Source organism: Furipterus horrens, unplaced genomic scaffold (assembly GCF_987537825.1).
Source record: "Furipterus horrens unplaced genomic scaffold, mFurHor1.1.pri manual_scaffold_4, whole genome shotgun sequence".
NCBI lineage: Eukaryota > Metazoa > Chordata > Mammalia > Chiroptera > Furipteridae > Furipterus > Furipterus horrens.
Genome location: NW_028327174.1, coordinates 67,216,127 through 67,237,492, shown reverse-complemented (window position 1 = coordinate 67,237,492; position 21,366 = coordinate 67,216,127). Strand labels below are relative to the sequence as shown.

The window sequence follows — 21,366 nt, the reverse complement described above, 5'->3', positions numbered from 1 at the left end:
GAAATTATCTTTCAAAAAGAGTGGGAAAAAAAGACCTGTTCAGATATACAACAGCTAAAAATAACTTATCACCAGCAAACACACACAACAAAACTGTTAAAGGATGTTCTTCAAGTAGGAATAAAATGATACAAGAGGAAAATCTGGATTTACATGAAGGAATGAAGAGCACTGGAAATAACAGCTACATGGGAAGACAAAAACAGGTTAGAAGTAAAAGGATGGAAAATGATAACTATAAGGCCTCTCAATAACAGCTGTTGACTTAATTTTGATTCACAAATTGCCATAATTCAGGAAGGTATTAATATTGCATTATCTTGTACTCTTCATAATAAAATTCACCATTCATGTGTGTTCATATGTCACTATTATTTCAATGACCTCAACAGTACCTCTAAATACAGCAAAGATTTCAAAAGAAATTACCAACTTCAGCTAAAAAATTAGCAATCTGTTCTGATCAATAAATAACCATGTTTTCAAAGATGAATCTATATGCTCAACAGTTTACCTCTGCATAAACTGTGATTTCACCTAACACTATATATTAAGACAAGAGTCTGAGCCAGATGGCAGAAGACAAATACAATCAAATCTCAGCATATCCCTTCTCTTTGGTAAAAGACTTAAGAAGCTATTAATATTTCTTTCTGATAAAATATATTTAACTAAAATGTTTTAACGTATCTTCATGGATGTTTAACCATTAGCCATTGGTTATAACATTTATAAAGAAACATATATCGCCCTCGCTGGTGTGACTCAGAGGACTGAGGGCCAACCTGTAAACCAAAGGGTCGCTGGTTTGTTTCCCAGTCAGGGCACATGCCTGGGTTGCAGGCCAGGTCCCCAGTTGGGGGTGCGCAAGAGGCAACCACATACTGATTGCTCTCTCTCTTTCTTCCTTCCTCCCTTTCCCTCTCTCTAAAAATAAATAAATAAAATCTAAAAAAATAAAAATAAGAAAGAAACATATATCATTCCACCATATTACACCAGGTGCTGGGGATAAAAAAGTCTGTATTATGCTCTTGATAGACAAGTGGAGTAGGGATGGGCTAGAAATACATATTTTTGAAATGTGCTGTCTTCTGAAGTATCTAAATGTAAATTGGTCAATTTCATCTAAGTTGTCAAATTTATATAGAATTGCTCATATTATTTCTTTATTGTATTTTTGATGTCTGCAGGGTCTGTAGTGATATCCCATTTTATTCCTGCTATTGAATATAACCTATGTCTTCTGTCATTTTTTGAACAGTCTTGCTAGAGGTTTGTCAATTTTATTGATCTTTAAAAAAACCGCACTTTAATTCATTTTCTGTAGGTTTTTGTTGTCAATTTCATTGATTTTTGCTTTTGATTATATCCTTCCTTCTGTTTATTCTGGTTTTGCTATTTTTCTCATTCGTAAAGTGAAAACTAGATTGTTAATTGAAGACTTTTCCTTTTTTCTAATTACGAATATTTAGTGCTATAATTTTCCCTCTGAAATTTAATTAGTATCAGAAAAATAACAATATATGGCTACAAGTTTGAGGATAAATAACAGAAATTTTAAAGACAACCAAATGAAAAATAGGACAAATTACCAGAAAAAGGAAATTCTCCAAGGGAAGGCACAGAAAACACGCAAACCCAGCTACAAGACAAAGGTTGTATTACTAAAACGACTCCTCAAAACAAAACGACTCGGGCTGAGTGACTTCAAGGGAATGACCTTAAAGTCAACCACAAATAAGAAGGGAAAACCAACACATGGACCCAAACCCACCAAATGTACATTACACATCATGTAAGACAGGGAGCAGGCGATGTGGGGAGAGAGAAGGAGTTTCAGAATCTCATTTTTTCAGTTAGTACTCTGAGATGAACTTCTTCACTACTTCATCAATTCCACAGATTCCTAAATGCTGCCCAACAGGAGCTGAGGCTGTGCAGATGTGACTGAAGTGTAGAGCCATAATGATTTCATTTGAGTTATCCCACTCCATGGAAAAACATTAATTTCAAATATAATGTATGGAAGAGTAAATTATCTTTTTGCTTACCCTCTGAGCTTTTGCAAGTTCTTCTTTTAATCTTTCATAGCCCTTTTCTCTGACTTCCAAAACAGATGGGCTCCGTAAACGGGAAAGACTGTCAGTACTCAACCCGAAAATATCATCACTGCCATCACAGGCGTCTGTTACAGTAGCACCCTGCAAAAACTCCCTCTCTGCACTACAGTTGTCCTTTCTCGTAGTTAATTTAGTTAACCCAGCTGTTACTCCAGAGGTAGAATTATGTGCTGGGTCTGTAACATGGATGCTGTAAAGGAGAGTTCAGAAAACATCAGCATATGTTCACATATAACTGGCATAAACACAGGTCTAGGAACACTCAGTCATAAACACACAGGTCTATCCAATCTGGAAGTCATTATACTTAATGCATAGCACGTCTTCAGGCAAAACTAACATCTTTTAAGTTCTTAATAGGCACATGTGGCTAATGCCTATTATATTAGCATAGAAATAGAACATTTCCAACATTACAGAAAGTTCTACTGGATAGCATTACTGTAGAACAGGGGTCAGCAAACTAAACAGGGTAAATCCAGACTGCTGCCTATTTTTATAAGGCACACAAGCAAAGAATTATTTTTACATTTTCAAATGGTTGAGAAAAATCAAAATAATATTTTGTGGCACGAGAATAATTAAAACTCAGAATCCATATATAAAGTTTATTGAAGATTATTCCTTTACATACTCTCTATGACTGCTTTTGCACTGTAACGGCAGAGCTAAATAGTTGCAATTGAAACTATGTAACCTACAAAACCTAAAATACCTAATATCTGCCCTTTTATATAAAAAGTTTGCTGACCCCTGCTGTTGAGCATTAACATGTACTCTTGTTCATGGACCAGCTTATACGATTCAAATTTTCTAAAACATTAAAAGTGAAAATAAGGTAATCAAGCAAACTGTCAATTTAATACAATACTCCAAAACAAGCATACTGATGATCTCCTACCTGATACTAGATATTTCCGTACAATTTAAACGTCGGGGGGATGAGTATACAGGTTGTGTGGGAAGGTCAGAGACATCTAAGGCATTAGCCTGGACAGGGGCAGAGCATAAAGATGAAGGGAGAGGCCGGTAGATGACACCTGGTGAGGTAGTCTGCTCTTGGGCTACTGGTTCATACACACCAAGAAGGTTGGGAGAAGTAGGTGAAGCAAGGTTTACTTCATGGAAGCCTTCCAAGGGGTCATTAGCCATAGCAAAAGCCTCATCGTAAGATAACCTATTGTTAAAACAAAAAGCAGGTAATTATTTTGAGACAGTGGCATTTAAATTTAAATTACAATGTATAACTATAAAATGTGTTTAACAGTTCATCATAAAGTATAAACTTACAATAAGAGGTAGCAAAGAGAAAAAAATACAATCATTTAACATTTATTACATGACCTCAGAGTATACATACTACAAAAAAAATCTGACTTGGAATAAACTTGAGAGTGATAGCTAATACTGTTCAAGTGAGTCATAAGTAATAATGAGGAATAAATGAAGGTCTGCTTGATATTTTTAACTTCACTATCATGTGACATTGGTTAGAATTAGAAGACACAGTAAAATAAATATACTTAGAATGAGATAGACCTAACTATCTGTTCTGCTCTGCTTTATAGTGGCTATGTGACCTTGGATGAGTGTTTTTCTTTTGTTTTGTATTTTGAAATAATTTCAGATTTACATTAAGAGCTGCAGACCTCTACAAACCTTTCACAAAGATTATTAAACTGTTAACATTTTGGAACAATTTAAGAATAGGTTTTGGACATGATGTCCATTATCTCAGTGTACATAGCCTAAGAACAAGACAATTTCCTCTAACCACAAAACCATCATCAAAATCAGGAAGTTTATATTGATCAATATTACCATTTAATCAACAGGCTCCAATCAAATTTCACTGATTGTCCCAATAATGTCCTTTATAGGCCTAAGGATCCAATGCATGATAATGTATTACATTTCTCTGAGCCTTAAATTTCTCCTCTGATGAGATGAGAATGGAGGTAACAATATTTCCTTCCTTCTCAAAGTTGCTGTGAGGATTAAGGGAGACAAGCCAGATAAAATACTTGGCAGTGTGCAATGTATCTGGCACACAGTATGGCCTCAATAAACATTTGTTATCATAGCCACTAACAATAACATGTATGCTTCACTTTCTCCACAAGCAAAAAATATTTCCCATAACTACCCAATTACATCTCAGAATTCACATGAAAACTAAAAAGTGTACCACTTAAATTTTCCACTCAAAGAATCTGAAAGAAGTCTTATAAATCGTTTATTGAGTTCCCACTGCCTATAAAAAAAATCCAAACTTATTAGCTTAAAAATGAAGGTCTTCAATTATTTGAATCCAACTTCTTTCCAATTTTTTCCTTCCTACAATTATAGTACTTGGATAGTCGTATACCTTCCCAGAGCTTCCCCAAACTACCAAACACAAGTACCAATGTTGGCCTAAATCTCTTAATTAAATATTACAAAAACTCATTCATTAAGCTGAAAATTTTTACTGTCATATTCTTAATAAAAATTGTTAAAAATAAGCCATGCTCTGACCAATGTGACTCAGTTGGTTGGGCATAATCCCACAACCAAAAGGTCACTGGTTCGATTCCCAGTCAGGGCACATGCCTGGGTTGCAGATTCAGTCCCAGGTCGGGACTGAATGTTTCTCTCATTTCAATGTTTCTCTCCCTCTTTCTCCATCCCTTCCTCTCTCTCTAAATAAATAAATAAGCCAAATAAAGAATAACAAAGGCTACCATAAAGTTGGGGGAAAAAAGAGCTCACTAAATATTTATGTAGTCTCTCAAAATTACAGATGACATGTCACAGACCTTGAAAAATATATATATATCTTCAAATGCCAAATTTCATATCCAATTATTGTTCTCTTTATTGTACCAAATAGTAATTAATAGTAATTTCAGTCCTCAAAATAAAACTAGTCCTTGTATTTTCACTCAAAATACTCACTATGCCAAATGAAAGATATATTAACAAGGAGTTTATAGTGTTAAATACTTGATTATAATTTATTATTTTTAACAAAGACAATATTTTTCATTCCTTACTCATAATACACACACACAAATATACACAAGCAAACATCTAACCTTGAGTATTTCATTTACATTTGAATATAGTTTATTAGTGAATTCTAAGATAGTAAACAGGGTTTTCATTAAACTTTGACATTTTATCAGTAACTATTTATGATACTTTCTTCTAACCCATATACTTCTAATTCATCTCTCTAGACCTTAAAGGGTCTCTGAGTCATAGAATGTGAAAGCATGTGCATTTCTGAAAATGTAAAATGGTAGATTCTATGAAGGAAAATTTAATATGTAGCAACATGACATATTCATTAAATCTATGATCCAGCGGGCCCACTTTCAGGGCCTTATCCCAAAGAAACTGGCAAAATAGAAAACATACATACATAAAGCTAGCAGTACTAGCAAAAGACTGACTGCAGTCCTATAACAGGAAGGCTAATTAAATGAACTAATGTACATCTTCATAATGAAGCATTATGTATCTATAAGAGTAAATTATCTACATGTTGTTATGAAGCGATCTTGAGGATATACTGACAAAGTTTAAAAAAATGTGTATAGTAAGATACCTTTTATCTATGGAAAGTAAAAAATACAAATTTACTTATATACACACACACACACACACACACACATATATATATATTTGTATGTATACCAAGGTCTTTCCAAAAAATGTCCAGCCATTGTTAATATAACAAGAATGGTTCACATGATGTCGATGTAACCTGGCAGCCAAGGAGAGTGGACTGGAATGCGCATGCATGAACAATGATGACTTCACTGTACCAGTCAGTAGGGGCAGTAGACGCCATTAAGTGAGCATGTATACTGTGTGACCATCACACTCAAAAGGACTGAGTGAGTAGAGCAACTGATCTGCATCAAATTTTTCATTAAGCTTTCAACTATTCAGATGATTCAGAAGGCCAGTTATGGGCAACTGGTGATTGGCAGCTTCATCGCAATGATGTGCCTGCTCATGCATCATGTCTTGTGCAGTTTATTCGTGAAACATCAAATCACCCAAGCGACTCGGCTCCCCTACAGCCCAGATTTGGCACCCTGTGACTTCTGGCTTTTCCCAAAACTAAAATCACCTTTGAAAGGGAAGAGATTTCAGACCACCAATGAGATTCAGGAAAATATGATGGGGCAGCTGATGGTGACTGGGAGAACTGTGTGAGGTCCCAAGGTGCCTACTTTGAAGGGGACTGAGGTGTCACTGTCCTAAGTACAATGTTTCTTGTATCTTCTTCAATAAGTGTCTCTATTTTTCATTTTATGTGGCTGGAGACTTTCTGAACAGACCATTAGAAATGGAAGGGACCAAAACTAATAAAAATCACTACCTATAGGAAGATGTAGAGAACAGGAAAATGGGACAGGAATGAAAGCTCGACTTTTCCAAACTGACCTTGTCTTGCAGATTTAAATTGGAACTGGGAACCATGTAAATAATAAAAGAAAATTAAATCTTAAAAGAGAATACCTAAAAATAAAACAATTGAACCTAGCTGTGTATTGAGATGGTAGCTTAACCACACAGAAAAAAGCTATAACAAATTACTTTAGAACAGTAATAAAACTGTGTCTTTCTAATGGTATATATTCTAAGGACAAAAGGAAACGAAAAAAAATTGTGAACTATTTTCAGTAATCCTATTAGTAATGCTGATATTGCTATACTGAAACTATTATATATAAGATTAAGCAAATAAGTTATGTTAATGTCACTCAAAACTAAGATTTTCAGCTTATGAGAAGAGACACAAACATAAAATCAAATAAGTTAAAACTCTGAAATCCCAAATTTTAATCAGAAATATTTAAAAAATGATATTGAAAACTAATTCTTAATCTGATTCACTGAAAAAGTGTAGCAGTAATAACCAGCTCAGGAGCAATGAGTACCCCTTTGTCCCCAGAGTAATACCATTTCTTACCAGGAAAAAAAAAAATTGCTCAAGGGCTCCTTGGAGAGATGGCCGATTTCAGGCCCCAGGCAGGAATGTACAGAAGGGCCCAGGAACAGCTTGTTGTACAAGGAACAAGGAAGCAAGAAAGCCATCAAAGACTCCTACTAACCAAGGACGGGACAATCTGAACATAAAGAGGATAATATCTGCAAAGAACTAAAACAAAAATATCTTTAAATGTAAAAATTCATGATGATACTAAAAACAAAACCCCACTGGTTCCCTTTGATCAGAGAGCTATGAAACCAATTTGTTATTTTGAAAACTGATAAAAATAAAGGAAAGAATCAAATATTTATCTTGACTTTCTTATACCTTATGGAAGTAAACAGTTTATGAAAAAAAGTTCTTCCTTTGAAGAGAATTCCACTTAATAAATAAAACTTTGTAAGCCCAATGAAATTACGGGTCTAGGCAATAATTAACAAGAGCTATTAGAACTCTAAAGTGAAAATCTATCTGGGGGACTTTATAATTAATGGATCAGAATGACCGTAACTGAATGACATCTTTATCACAAAAAGGGAGAAAATCAAACATTATGAGGTTTATGTAGTAAAAGAGGAAATGAACACCCTCACTACCCATGAAGCATTCTTGCCCTGTAAAGGATAAAACCAGGACCCCGACCCCATCATGCCTCTAAGTCTTCATCAGTCCACAGGAAATACAGAGAGGGGAACATATTAAGTAACATCAGAGGAATGAAAACAGCAACGTCTAGACTTTGGGATACTACTTGACAAACCACCTAGTTTTTTCAATAAGTAAACTGGAAGAAAAGGAGTAAAGAGAATTTTAGACTTACAAAGAGACTGAAGAGATAACTACAATATGTGGGCCTTTTTTGAATTCTTAGTTGAATAAACCAAATGTATAAACAAACATTATAAGACAATCAAGGGAACCTAAACAATGGATATTACAGATATTACAAATTATTGTTAATTTTAAGGATAATAATGATATCACAATTATGTAAAAACTCCTTATCATTTAGAGATACACACTGAAGTATTTATAAATGAAATAAGATTAGTTGTATTTGTTTCAAAATAATCCTTGGCGAGAGAGAGGGAATGGGGGAGCTGAGCCATCCAAGTACGAGTCCCGTCACACAGGATTACAGGGCCGTTTCTCCCATAAATGCAGCTAATATTTATTGAGCACTCCTTGAATGTCAGGTACAGTTCCAGCACATTATAGTTGAGAAAACCGCAGCTTAAGGCAGCTAGGATTAAAACCATGCGTGTAGGCCTCCGGAGTCCAACCTCTTCACCAGCAGGACACACTAACACCACTAAACTTGCTTTGCCATTCCATTGTTAGATGGCTTGAGAAAAATGTTTCTCCTTATGTTGAATCCAAACCCATAATCCCTGCAACATCTACCCTATTTTCCTCCATGTAACATAATATTTTAGCTATTCTTTCAACAAGTGACTGAGGGCCTACTATGTGCCAGGCTCTGGGGAAGAAAGATGAGAAATGTCTCTGCTTTCAAAAAAGTATCAGTATAGTAGGAGGGTCTGCCAGTAGAGAAAGTGATACATTATGACTGCTGTCTCAGAAGATGCAGAAGTAGGAAGAGACTACACAGGAGGGGCAAGTAAATCAAATGGAAAGGACTTCCAGAAAACCTAAAGCAGAAGACAAGTCCCAAAGTACAAGTAAGTAATAATAATGAAGACAAAGCCCTTTCCAGACACGTCTAAGGTGTGAAAGCCAAGCGTTTATAGAAAACACAACTATGCCTGAAAGAGAGGCAGGTTTGAATCCTGCCTCTGACAAATTACTGGGACAGTTTGGACCTAGGTTGCTCATCTGGAAATCTGTGCCCTGGGTTTCCTACCACCTGGGATGAGAATTCAAGGAGGTCAAGCACACACCGCTTGGGACAGCGCCTCTGGGCAGTGCCTCTACCTACAGTGTTTTCATTCTGGGGGGATACGTTTACACATCCTTTAAATTCAAGTCACTTCTGAAAAGGAGTCTATTTTAAAATTAAATTTAGCCATTGTTTTCAAGCATGTGACATTTTCATAAAACGTAATTTTGCTGGTTAAGAGTTAATAATCACACTGGTCTGAAAATCTTTTGCTCTTTAAAATATATGGAAGCTTTAAGACTTTATATACAAAGTTCTTATATAGGTAAGATAAATTGCTATTTTTAAGTGGTACTCTTTGCATTAAGTAATGAGTAATTCAAAATAGATCTAATTTCAATTGGAGATTAGCCCAATTCATAAACTAAACTTCTCAAGGATCACTATCAATATGTGAAAAAGTTGACTCTATTAAATCTTATGGGTGAATGAATTACTAACACAGCTTGGCTGGCTGCTTTATTATTCAGTTTCAAGTAATAAAACTGATTTCCAGTCATAAAGAAAATCTACTTAAAACAACTTTTATTTCTGATTCCTAGCATGCATTTCATATTACTTCTTCTTTCTAGAAGTCAGTATTATCACAGAAAAAGCAGCAGCCAATATTTACTGAAAGTTAACTGTGTCATATACTTTTGCTAAGAATTTCACATGTATTAACTCATTTAGTGCCTACAAAACCCTAATAACTTCTCATAAAAGTTTTTTCTCATTAAAATTAGTTTTATAATTGCAAACAGACGGCATCCACAGGACAACTCAAGAAGATAAGATGAACTACTGGAACAGTATTTTCAATTAAACAACTAAAGGAAATGGGTAAAATAAACACACATAATAAATGAAATCAAGAAATTCAATTTAGTATATCAGTAGCTTCCCCAAAATAAATAAAATCTATTCTACCACAAAAAAACACATTCCCCTTAGGGTTTACTTGCAGGAAAAAAATATTTTAAAGATGTGATTTTAATCTTTTTCCTTATCAATTTAACATGTGAAAATTAAATAATTTTAATTTTGTATTTACTAAAATCCCTCAAAGCACTATACTTTGGAAAGTAACCAAAACAAGAGGTTATATGGCATCACAGCAGAACAGAAATGAAAGAGAAGGTTCTAGTTTTGACCAAGTTCTAAATTATATATGCAAATTTAGGCAGGTCATTAAACTACTCTGAGCCCAAGTATTTTAATGGCATTATGGTAGACATGCACCTTCTAAAATGTGGATCTGATCATCACTTCAGGATAAATTCCAAGCAACATTTTCCAAGCAACAAGTAAATAAGGCTTTTACTGGTCTGTCATATGTGTGCTTCTTCAGCCTGATTTTCTGTCTTTTCTCTCTTTGTTTTATTATTACCAAACTCTCGTTCCCTGACTGTCCTATCCTGTTCCACCTATTTACTGATACAATTGGACCCACTGATCCTAATTGTGAAGTCACGAGTATACTTTTTCCTTTTTTTAAGTATATTTTATTATGCTGTTACAGTTATCCCAATTTCTTCCCCTCTCCCCCCCTCCACCCAGTACCCCTCTTCCCTCCAGCAGTCCCTCCCCAATTAGTTCATGTCCAAGGGTCGTGTATGTAAGTTCTTTGGCTTCATCCTTTCCTATACTACTCTAATATCCCCTTAATTTTGTTTCTACCAATTATGCTTCTTAATCCCTGCACCATTTCCCTATTTCTCCTCCTCCCCCCTCCCAGCTGATAACTCTACAAATGATCCCCACACCTATGATTCTGTTCCTGTTCTGCTTGTTTTTATTTTTTAGATTTGATTGTTGATAGTTGTTTGTTGTCATTTTAGAGTTCATAGTTTTGATCTTCTTTTTCTTAAGTAAGTCCCTTTAACATTTCATATAATAATGGCTTGGTGATGATGAACTCCTTTAGCTTTACCTTGTCTGGGAAGCACTTTATCTGCCCTTCCATTCTAAATGATAGCTTTGCAGGATAGAGTAATCTTGGTTGTAGATCCTTGCTTTTCATCATATTGAATATTTTTTGCCAGCCCCTTCTTGCCTGTGAAGCTTCTTTTGAGAAATCAGCTGAAAGTCTTATGAGAACTCCTTTGTAGGTAACTCTCTGCTTTTCTCTCACTGCTTTTAAGATTATCTTTAACCTTTGGCATTTTAATTATGATGTGTCTTGGTGTCGTCCTCTTTGAGTCTAGCTTGTTTGGGACTCTCTGTGCTTCCTAGACTTGTATGTCTATTTCCTTCGCCACATTAGGGAAGTTTTCCTTCATTATTTTTTCAAAAAAGTATTCGATTTCTTGCTCTTCCTCTTCCTCTTCTCCTTCTGGCACTCCTGTAATTCGGATGTTGGTATATTTAAAGTTGTCCCAGAGGTCCGTAAGCCTCTCTTCCTTTTTTTCTTCTTTCAATTCTTGTTTCTTCTTTCTGTTCTGGGTGAATGTATATTTCTTCCCCTTGTTCCAAGTCATTGATTTGAATCCCAGCTTCCTTCCCATCACTGTTGGTTCCCTGTATATTTTTCTTTATTCACTTTGTATAAACTTCAGTTCTTCCTTTATTTTGTAGCCATACTCAATCATTTCTCTGAGCATCCTGATCACCAGTGTTTTGAACTCTGCATCTGATAGGCTATCTCCATTTTGTTGAGTTCTTTTTCTGGGGTTTTGTTCTATTTTTTCACTGGGGCCATGTTTCTTTGCCTCCTCAATTTGGCAGCCTCCTTGTGTTTGTTACTGTGTATTAGGTAGAGCTTCTTTGACTTTGTGTCTTGGTAGTGTGGTCTAAGGCAGTAGGTGTCCTGTAGGGTCCAGTGGCACAGCCTCCCCATCACTCAAGCTGTATACTCGAGATGCTCCTTAATGTGGGCTGAGTACACCCTCCTCTTGTAGTTGAGCCTTGGTTGCTGTTGACAAATCAAGGGAGGGATTTACTCAGGCCAGTCAGCTGCAAGGACAGGCTGCGACCACTGACCACCAACCTCTGTCTTCTGTGGAGTATCAGCTGTGCAGGGGCAGGCTGGTGGTGCTTCGACGTGGTCTATAGCTATCCACTGGGTGTGCTGGCCCTAGGGTTTCCCTAGGTAGTGCAGGCCAAAGTCAGCCCCTACCTGTGTTTTGGCCAGAGCACCCTGCCTGAGCTATAAAGGAATCTGAGATGGCTGCTACTTTTGCCAGGCTTAGAAATTCCAAGGTGAAGCTGAGCTGTGAATTTAAGCTGTCTGCTGCTAGTGCAAGCCTAGAGCTCTCTGAGGCCAGCTGTTACTTATTTGTTAAGATTTAGGAAGTTGTGAAGCATGAGCCAAGGCCAGCTATTCATATGGAAAAGTAGCTTGAGTGGGCTGGTAAGTTGGGTGGGGCAGAGCCTCCAGGGATCACCAAGGCAGGTCAAACAGTGTTAGCCACATTGAGGGAGTCTCGGATATGGTGTCAGCTTGCTGGCTCCCTGGGGGGAGGGTTTAGGAAAGAGACCATGGCCTCTACTAGCCTTGATGCAAGACACTTCACTCTCTCCCTGTGTACCACTGATGCCTTTCAAGCTGCTACCTCGTACTGGAGCTGAGAGGAAGTGAGTCTGAGTAAATCTGTGTGTGGGTTCTTTAAGTTGAACTGGTTGGGGCTCCAGCAATTTCTACTACTGACTCAATCCCCGCTGGATTTTGCTGCCAGAAGTTGTGGGGACTTACCTTCCTGGCACTGGAACCTGAGCTGGGGGGCCTGGTATGGGGCTAGGACTCCTCACTCCTGAAGTATTCCTCCCCAACTTTTATCTACCACACATGGGTGATAGACCGGCTTGTTCCACATCTGCACCCCTCCTTCCCTACTCAATGGATGTAGTTTCTTTAATTCCATAGTTATCAGACTTTCATTCTACTATATTTCTGATGGTTCGGAGTGATGGTTTTTCTATATTTTCGTTGTAATTTTAATGTGGTTGTGTGAAGAGGAGAGCCACGTCTGCCTATGCCTCCATCTTGACCGTATCTCCTGTGAGTATACTTTCTGTTAGAAGGAAGCCTGGGCTTTGCTTTCTCAATGGGAAAAATTAATCAGTATTTGCTACCTCACCAAAAAGCTTGCACTCTAGAATCAGGCTCAAATCCTGTCTGGACCAGTCACTATAATATGACCTTAAAGCTGTAAGTCTAAATTTGTCATCTGAAAAATATGGATAAAAACTGCACCAATCTCATAAGGTTGCCATGAGAACTAAGTCAGACGTTACACATAAAGGGCTTAGCACCATATCTGCCACTTACCACCTTATATTAGTTATTACTAACTATAGTGTCTCTAAGGTATTTTCTGAATAATACATGCCAAATATTTTTGTCACTCTGTATCAGCACAAACATCATCAAGGAGAACAAAAGGTAATGGTTGTTTTGTTGATTTAAATATATTATTAAAAATTAAAAGTTTATTGTTCTGGCCAGATGGCTTAATTGGTTGGAAGGCCATCCAGTACACTAAAAGGTCATGGGTTTGATCCTGAGTCAGGGCTCATATGGGAGGCAATCAATAAAAGCATATCCTCTGATGAAGATAAAAAAAAAAAAATCAAAAGTTTATAGTTATGAATGTTTTCCTCAACAAAGCAAGCATCTATGTGTTACACTGTCAAAAGAAAAAAGTTTAAGGATTATGAAGGTATTATTTTCCTCTTTCAATTTACTGACAGACTATTGGGGAATGGAGGGAAGGGAGGAAGTCCAGATGCTTCTTTTAATTCTCAAGTGACTTCTTAATTTAGCAGAAATTATGAAAGAAACAGTTTCTGTCATTAAAAATTAGATTGCTACTTCAATAGTATGTATAATGAATTCAAAATATGTTTAATAAATTCTATCAATTAATTCATTTCCTTAAAATCCTTCAACATTTAAAATATATATTATATATTAAGCACATTTGTACTATTATCAGTATAAAATAAGTGTACTTAATACATTTTATCAATTATATTTATTCTAGTTGGAATGGAAAGACGATTGCCAGCTTCAAGGCAAATCCTTGGTACTAAGTTCTAAGAATTCAGGTATGAAAATGAACTAAAGAGGTGGCAGATAGCCTCTAAGTGATAACCCTGAGAGTTGTGGGGAAAAAAGGAGGGAGGACAGAATGTTTCAAGAAGTAAAATGTAAGTCAGATTTTAAGTGCTAAAGAAGAGTCCAACAGATGAGCAAGGCAAGGAGACAGGGTAGGTCAAGAAAAGAAGTTTTGGCATTAATAAAAGTGACAAAGGAGGAAAAGACAGAAAATCGGGCTGGAGAAGCACACATGTTACAGACAATTAAAAGCTTCATTTAGCACAGGAAATATTGCTTGGAATTTTTCCTTAAGTGATGATAAGATCCACATTTTAGAAGGTGCATATGTACTGTAATGTCACTAGAAAAATGACTCCTAAAGCAATGAGGACTTGAACTAAAGAAGAGACTAAATGCACCTGGTTAAGAGGTTAGTTACTGAAACAGGCTAGGCAAGAGATTATGAAGATCTGAAGTAATGCCAAGGTCATGCACTGAAAATGGAGAAAATGGAGACATACAGATGAAAAGCATTCAAACAGCTTCATTTTCATACATGAACACATGACATTACACATATACATTACATTATTATATGCTGTATGTGTGACATACACATTATTCTAGTTACTCCTGACAGCATCCCTTTGAAATGGTTCTTATCTTTATTTTACAGATATAGAAGCTGAGGCTCAGAAGGATTTATTAACTTCAACATGCTTGGTCAATAAATAACAGAGCTAAGATTCAAAGGCCAGTGTGTGACTCCAACATCTGACTCCACTATGTTTAAGAATCACTTGAAAGGGAAGAAGAAGAAGGAGGAGGAGGAGGAGGAGGAGGAGGAGAAGGAGGAGAAGGAGGAGGAGAAGGAGGAGAAGGAGAAGAAGGAGAAGAAGGAGAAGAAGGAGAAGAAGGAGAAGGAGAAGGAAAAGGAGAAGGAGGAGGAGAAGAAGGAGAAGAAAGAAGAAAGAAGAAGGAGGAGAAGGAGGAGAAGGAGGAGAAGGAGGAGGAGGAGAAGGAGAAGGAGAAGAAGAAGAAAAAGAAGGGTAAAACTGAGGAGGAAGGGCTAGGACTCAGCTAAAGGTAAGATCAAGGCAAAGGGTCTCTAAAGGCAGGCTTCACCCAGCCGGAGGTAAACAAGTCAAACAGAGGAATACTGCTTAATCTCTGAACCCTTGTCTTACTTTCAGAAAGAGAAAAGTAAAGTTTCTCTAATACACTGCTATTGAAATGAGCATTTGTTGCCCCCAGAATCTAACAAGGATGCCAGCCTGTTAAACCAAGCACGCCATTGTCTGGGGACAGCCAGCAGACCTGGAGTCTGCACGATTCTTCCCCGTGTGGGAAGGCCACCCTCCCCTCCACACCCGACTCTTATTAGGGATTTCTGGACCCAAGGGTAGGTAGGACGACGACCATGTCCAGCTTGAAGCAGCTAGAGGAGCTCGAGACCTTCGCCCATTGTTCTTTATAAGATTATAAAGGGTCTTAAGTCTGAGAGGGAGGCATTATTTTTTATTGTTAAAGTAATTATTTTTAAAAAGAATAAGAAGAAGACTATATGAAAGGGTGAAGCCAGAGAACTTGTATGTACGACCCATGGGCATGGACTTGTGTGAGGGGGGTGATTACTGGGGGGGGGGGGCTGGGCAGAGGGGAGCAAAGGGGAAAAAATGTTTAATTAAAAATTATTTTTTAAAAAATGAGCATTTGTTATTGCTTTGTGTCCTTTCTTCTTCTCTTTTCCCCTAGATTGTCTTTGATATCATTTCCTCCTCTATTTTGCTGCTATGCTGGGATTTTAAATACTTTTTCATCCCCTTATAGGATTTAGGGGAAAAACTAGCATATAAATAAAAATAAACAGAAACTTGACTATACTAGAATGGCCTTAATTTTATGTATTCAAAATAAACTGTGGATAATTTGGTACTAAGGAATTAGTGTGAATTTTTAAAGTACATAATAATATTTAAGATTAAATTATACAATTCCTGGAATTTGCTCAAAATAATACAGGAGAGGGAGAAGTAGATGAGGCCAAACTGACCATAGTTGATGGTTACTGAGGCAAGGTGATGGGAACTTTGAGTTCATAACACTATTAAGTCAATTTATTTTATTTAAAATTCTCCATAATTAGGAAGCTTTGCGATATATTCAAATACTACAAAAATAAAGGAGGAGGGAAAAAGTGTGTATATAGTATATATATAGAAATATAGAAATCATTTTCCCATTAACTTTCATTATAATTTTAAAGGTGATTTTCCTAATTAACATTTGGATTATAACCAAAAAATTTCACACTTTTTAAAGAAGCATGCTATGTTTATAAATGCAGGTTTAATTAATAACCCAAGAGAAAAATTAGTCAGATGGTCAATGAAGTTACACAATCTTCCCACTCAATACAGACCACAAATTAATTTCCACTTATTAATTCCACAAATATGTATAATGTGACATAGAAATGTCATTGCAAATTCTTAAATTAAGGGTTTTCAGAAAATGCTCAATACATACTGGGTTATTAATATTGTATTTACAAATCCTATAACAGAAATACTTTTAGTTTTGCAAGTTTCTCTTTCTTAATAGTGGAAGCCTCCTTATTTTGTATATGTAAGAATATGTGTCAACTAAACATTCAACTGGCACTGAACTATATATTAGAATAAATGCACTACAGAGTCCTCAGAGAGGGGATGAAGAGCAAAGCAGTGAGGAGTAGAGACAGTGATTATAGGGTACCTTTCCTGGAAAAAAAAAAGAGAGAGAGAAAGACATAAAACAGTATCTTGAGAGTATCAAGACTGGAGAACTGAGTTTTCAAAGGTTTGGGGAAATATGAGCATTTTATCAAACTAGCTTCAGAAAATGTTCCTTCTAGTTCAGATTTTGTCACTGACTAGCTGTGTGAACTTAGACAAGTCACTTAATATCTATGAGTTCAAACATAATTCTCTTTCCCTCAGGAAATTAATTAATGTGCATTTACTTATTGTTTCCTCCAAACTTACTTTGGTTGTTCATCTGGGAGATGACTGGAGAACTGAGTTTTCAAAGGTTTGGGGAAATATGAGCATTTTATCAAACTAGCTTCAGAAAATGTTCCTTCTAGTTCAGATTTTGTCACTGACTAGCTGTGTGAACTTAGACAAGTCACTTAATATCTATGAGTTCAAACATAATTCTCTTTCCCTCAGGAAATTAATTAATGTGCATTTACTTATTGTTTCCTCCAAACTTACTTTGGTTGTTCATCTGTATTTTATCCCTGTCAACCAAGTGCCCAGAACAAATACTCAATACTATTACTCTTCTCTAAATACATCAAATTACAATCCACTTAATTTGAACTATTTCAATAATTTTCATTCTTTTTCCTCTAAGTAATCTTAGCTTATGGCTATAGCTATTTCATTTTGTGTGGCTGATAGCATAAGAAAAGTCAAGATTCCTTTTTAACCTGTTTCTAACAATGACTGTATACAATCTAAGCTTATGAAACTACATCATTTAGTTGTAAATTGAAAAGAAAAGCAGAGGGGAAAAATAGAGAAGGTAAGTGAATGCTACCTGTTGTCAGTGTCCCTCTCTTCCATAACTCAGTCCTCTCAATTCTCACGCTGAACATTCACTTCCACTTCTATCTCTACATCAACCTCAATACATCATAACATTCTTCCACTGCCCATCCACCACCAAACAGAACACAGTACCTACTATAGCTACAAAATGGGGTAAGATGACTTAAGCCCTGCCCTCAAAGCATGCATACACTTAAGCAAGAGACCTCCTTGTCATTAATGTTGCCAATACAATGTAAATATAAAAACTAATAAATACTAAAATCGAGGCATGTACTCGGTGCTCTGGAAGCATAAAAGAAAAAAATAATGTACTACCTGCCAAAAAGCTAAAGACATCAGAGCGGAAAAGGAGATAGTTAAGAAAGGAGTTCTCAAAGCTCACATATTTTATTTTTAGGATATCAAGTACATTTAAACAACTTAGTAGCCAGCGTATTACCCTTTGAACTGCATCTTAACCAGAACCATATAGAACAAAGGCTTAATTAAAGCGTACTCCCTCAGAATATCCTCAAAGCTTTCCCTCATTATCTCAACATACAAACATCTTTACCCACCATCCATCCTTCCTTCCTCGCCACTGTCCAACTATTATAGCATTCTGTCTTTTTTTGCACTTATTAAAATTGCAACAGTATATATATGTGAAAAGTGCCTTCTAAATTTTGAGGAACTTATAGAAGATATAGAAATGATTCTATCGCCTACATTCCAGACTTCTTAGGAATGCTTTCCTTTAACCCCCACTGTGACTTGTAGAGCGGATCTTCAATGAGTATTTAAAAATCTCTGGTGCACGTGAAAACTTACTTATTACACTAATATGAAGTATCTCATAAAAACTAAATTAAAAACAATCCTTCAACATTACAACCTGCACATGACAAAGTAGTAGAGTGTAATGGTTAAGAGCATGGGCATGAAAGACAAACTTCCTGATTTCTAATCTAGTCCTGTCATTTAACTAGTTTTGTGAACTTGAATAAGCTACATCACTCAGTTCCTTAATCTTCTCAACTATAAAATGGAATAAAATTAGGAATTACCTCACTCCTTGGTCACTGTGATTGTAAGCTGGTATAGGGTAAGCTCTGGACTCAATAGTGGCAGTAGCACTGGTATCGCCTTTATGAAAAAACCTGAATATTTTTTTTACCAGAAATACAAATAATACCTTTCGTCTCTCTGCCTCCTTATAATTATAAAGTACCTAAAGTAACAAGCACAATGCCTGACACATTGTTAAGCTTATATTTTGGTTTCTGTCCCCCAAATCCCTCATATCTCGTATGGAATGTCTCGTTTAACTTTCATCCCACTCTTAGAAAGTTCATAGTAGGTTGAACCATATGAAAAACAGTTGACTACTGGCAAATTCATATGGTTCAACTTAATACTGTATCATTTACAAACTGAGAAAATAAGCTCAGGGAGGTTCAATAATTTAGTCAAGGTCATATGCACAGTAAGTAACAGAACTAAAACTAAAAAAAAAAAGATTTAATCATTTTTCATTTGGCCAGCTTCCTAACTGGTTCAGTGAGTCCTACTCAGGTTGGAAAATAGAAGGTATACTAACCACAACAATACATTAAAACTACTATTACCTACAAGTTTTTGTTCTGCCACGTTAAAAAAATGGAGACCTAGATTTCTAAGAACCTTTCATTTTTAAATTATTTGTAGAGTATCTCAGTGTATGTTGGTGGAGTAGGGAAAGTTAGAGGGAAAAATATTGAAGAAAGAATATGCATAAATACATTAATTCAAAAATTACAACTGGATCTAATTGGAAACCCCACTAATTACAAACCCCACAAGCAGCTAAACATCAAATATACATTCTGGTGGAAGGCTGGAAGTTTTCAATACCATAATGAGTTTTTTTGCCAAACACATAAGGAAGAATTACATTAAATGTATCCACTTTGATTCAAACGGTATGCACTAATATATAACTTTACTGTAGTAAAAAAAATTTAAAAATAAAAGGCTTTTCTTCTAACAGTGAGTAATACACTATGGTAGTAAAATTGTATATTAACAGCTAAATTTATTTCTATAAATTCCACAAGGGCTTTAGGATTAGATCACCAAAGCCATATTTGGAATACAATGTCTGTCCAAACATGATTCACAGTATTAGTAAATAACAAATATTAACAGAACAAGGCCCCATAACACTGGTTGACTATTTAACAATATAAAACATTCACTATGATTGGTTTACACTCTATTCTTTTCTCCTTGATTAGTCATTCACCTTTTTTAAAAAACTGCATGAACAACAAAATAAGAATGAGGATAATAAATAGAAATTGGGTCTTTCAATATAACAGTTTTGTTTTAATCCTCTTATCGGCCTCTCCAATTATGTAAGCATTCCACGGCAGCAAAGAATACAGGGCTCTTTTCGTACATTGAAAGGAGCTGGAAGGGGAAACGCAAGTGTGAAAACAGGTAGCGCTGGAAAATGCTACATTTCTTCCAAACTAAATTGTCTGCCTCTTAGGAATCAGTATAAATCAGCGCTCTTAATTTACAAGACTTACCCTTTAGCCATTACAGATATTTTTTTAATCCCATAGCAACTGGCAACTCTTCACGTGCCGCAGGATCCCATCCAACATCACTTCTAGAATCCATTAAGCTCTTTTCCCCGGGCGGTCGGAGCGAGTTGTCATCCCTGGAAAAAGCAGTGTAATCACAATTACGTCTGTGCATCTCATCTCAACTCTCCGAAACAAAAGTCAAGCTGAACCCGGCTGCCTCCTACTGCGTGACTCCGGGCGATTGTTCTTGCCCACCAGGTTTCGTCGAAACCTCCCGAGGGTGACCTCTACGCCTTGACATGGTGCCTTACAGGCTGTTTACTAAGACCCTTGGTCCACACCTATAGCTTCACCTCGCTCCAGGTTCCTCGCTATGCTGGGCTCCAGACTTATTCGAAAACTCTCTTTAGACCCTCGTCCGCGACCTGGGGCCCAGCTCCCGGCTGCGCGCGCCCGCCGACAGGTAACCTGGCTTTGGGCTCCCAGCCTCGGGCGCTCGGGACCGCGCAGTTAATGAGTAATGAGCCGGTACCTGGGGCGGGGCAGAGGTGGGGGGTAAGCTGCCGACACCGGAACTCCACCAAAGGCTCCGCGGGTGCCCAGATGTTCGAAGCCCGGCACCGCTCCCGCTGCTGCCGGGGTTGCCGTAGCCCGAGCGCTGAGGCGGGGAGCGCGCTCCCTGGGCCGGCGTAGCCTGGCCGTATCCCTGCGCGCCGCGCCCGCACCTGCACCTGCCACTGCCGCGCCTCCAGGCAGGCTCGCAAGAGACTGGGCGCGGGTGCTATGGGGGGCGGTGCTCCATACGGAGGGCCTCTCTCGGGCGCAGCCTCACTCACCTGACGAATCCACAGCGGCCACTGCCCGCCCTCTCTGACACTCGCAGAGTCGCACAGAGCGCGCCCCGAAGCAGCGAAGCAGCGAGAGGTGAAGGACAGAGAGCTGACGCTGCTGTACTCAGCCGCGGCGGGCGCACTGCGCTGAGAGCCTCCGAGGGAGTGTAGGAGTGCGCCTGCGCCAGAGCGGAGTCCGGAGCCTGGAGCACCCTAGCCAGCGCGGGGAAGGCGGTGCTGGAGGCGGAGCAGGGGCGGGGCCGGCGTGGGGCCTGAGGGACCCACACGCTTCCGCGCCCCCTGGCTTCAGGCGGGGCTCTTCGCAGGTACCCCAGCAGAGGCCCCAGGTGAC

The 21,366-nt window shown here is 37.6% G+C and overlaps 1 protein-coding gene across 6 annotated transcripts in view; it reads right to left on the bottom strand.

Annotated features, from left to right (window-relative positions):
* RAB3IP (RAB3A interacting protein) overlaps positions 1 to 21,091 on the bottom strand; it is a 49,986-nt gene extending 28,895 nt beyond the window's left edge. For 3 of the 6 annotated variants that reach the window (XM_090273603.1, XM_090273607.1, XM_090273608.1), the window contains exons 1-4: positions 21,021 to 21,091; positions 20,185 to 20,318; positions 3,025 to 3,300; positions 2,055 to 2,313 (exon numbers count right to left, since the gene is read on the bottom strand). In XM_090273603.1, the coding sequence (XP_090129729.1) occupies positions 2,055 to 2,313; positions 3,025 to 3,300; positions 20,185 to 20,195 (546 nt within the window). In that variant the 5' untranslated portion in view covers positions 20,196 to 20,318; positions 21,021 to 21,091. Of the gene's footprint in view, positions 1 to 2,054; positions 2,314 to 3,024; positions 3,301 to 20,184; positions 20,319 to 20,525; positions 20,646 to 20,716; positions 20,835 to 21,020 lie in introns of those variants that run through there. The other 3 variants (XM_090273604.1, XM_090273606.1, XM_090273605.1) reach the window with 3 other exon arrangements.
* Between the last annotated feature and the right edge of the window lie 275 nt (positions 21,092 to 21,366).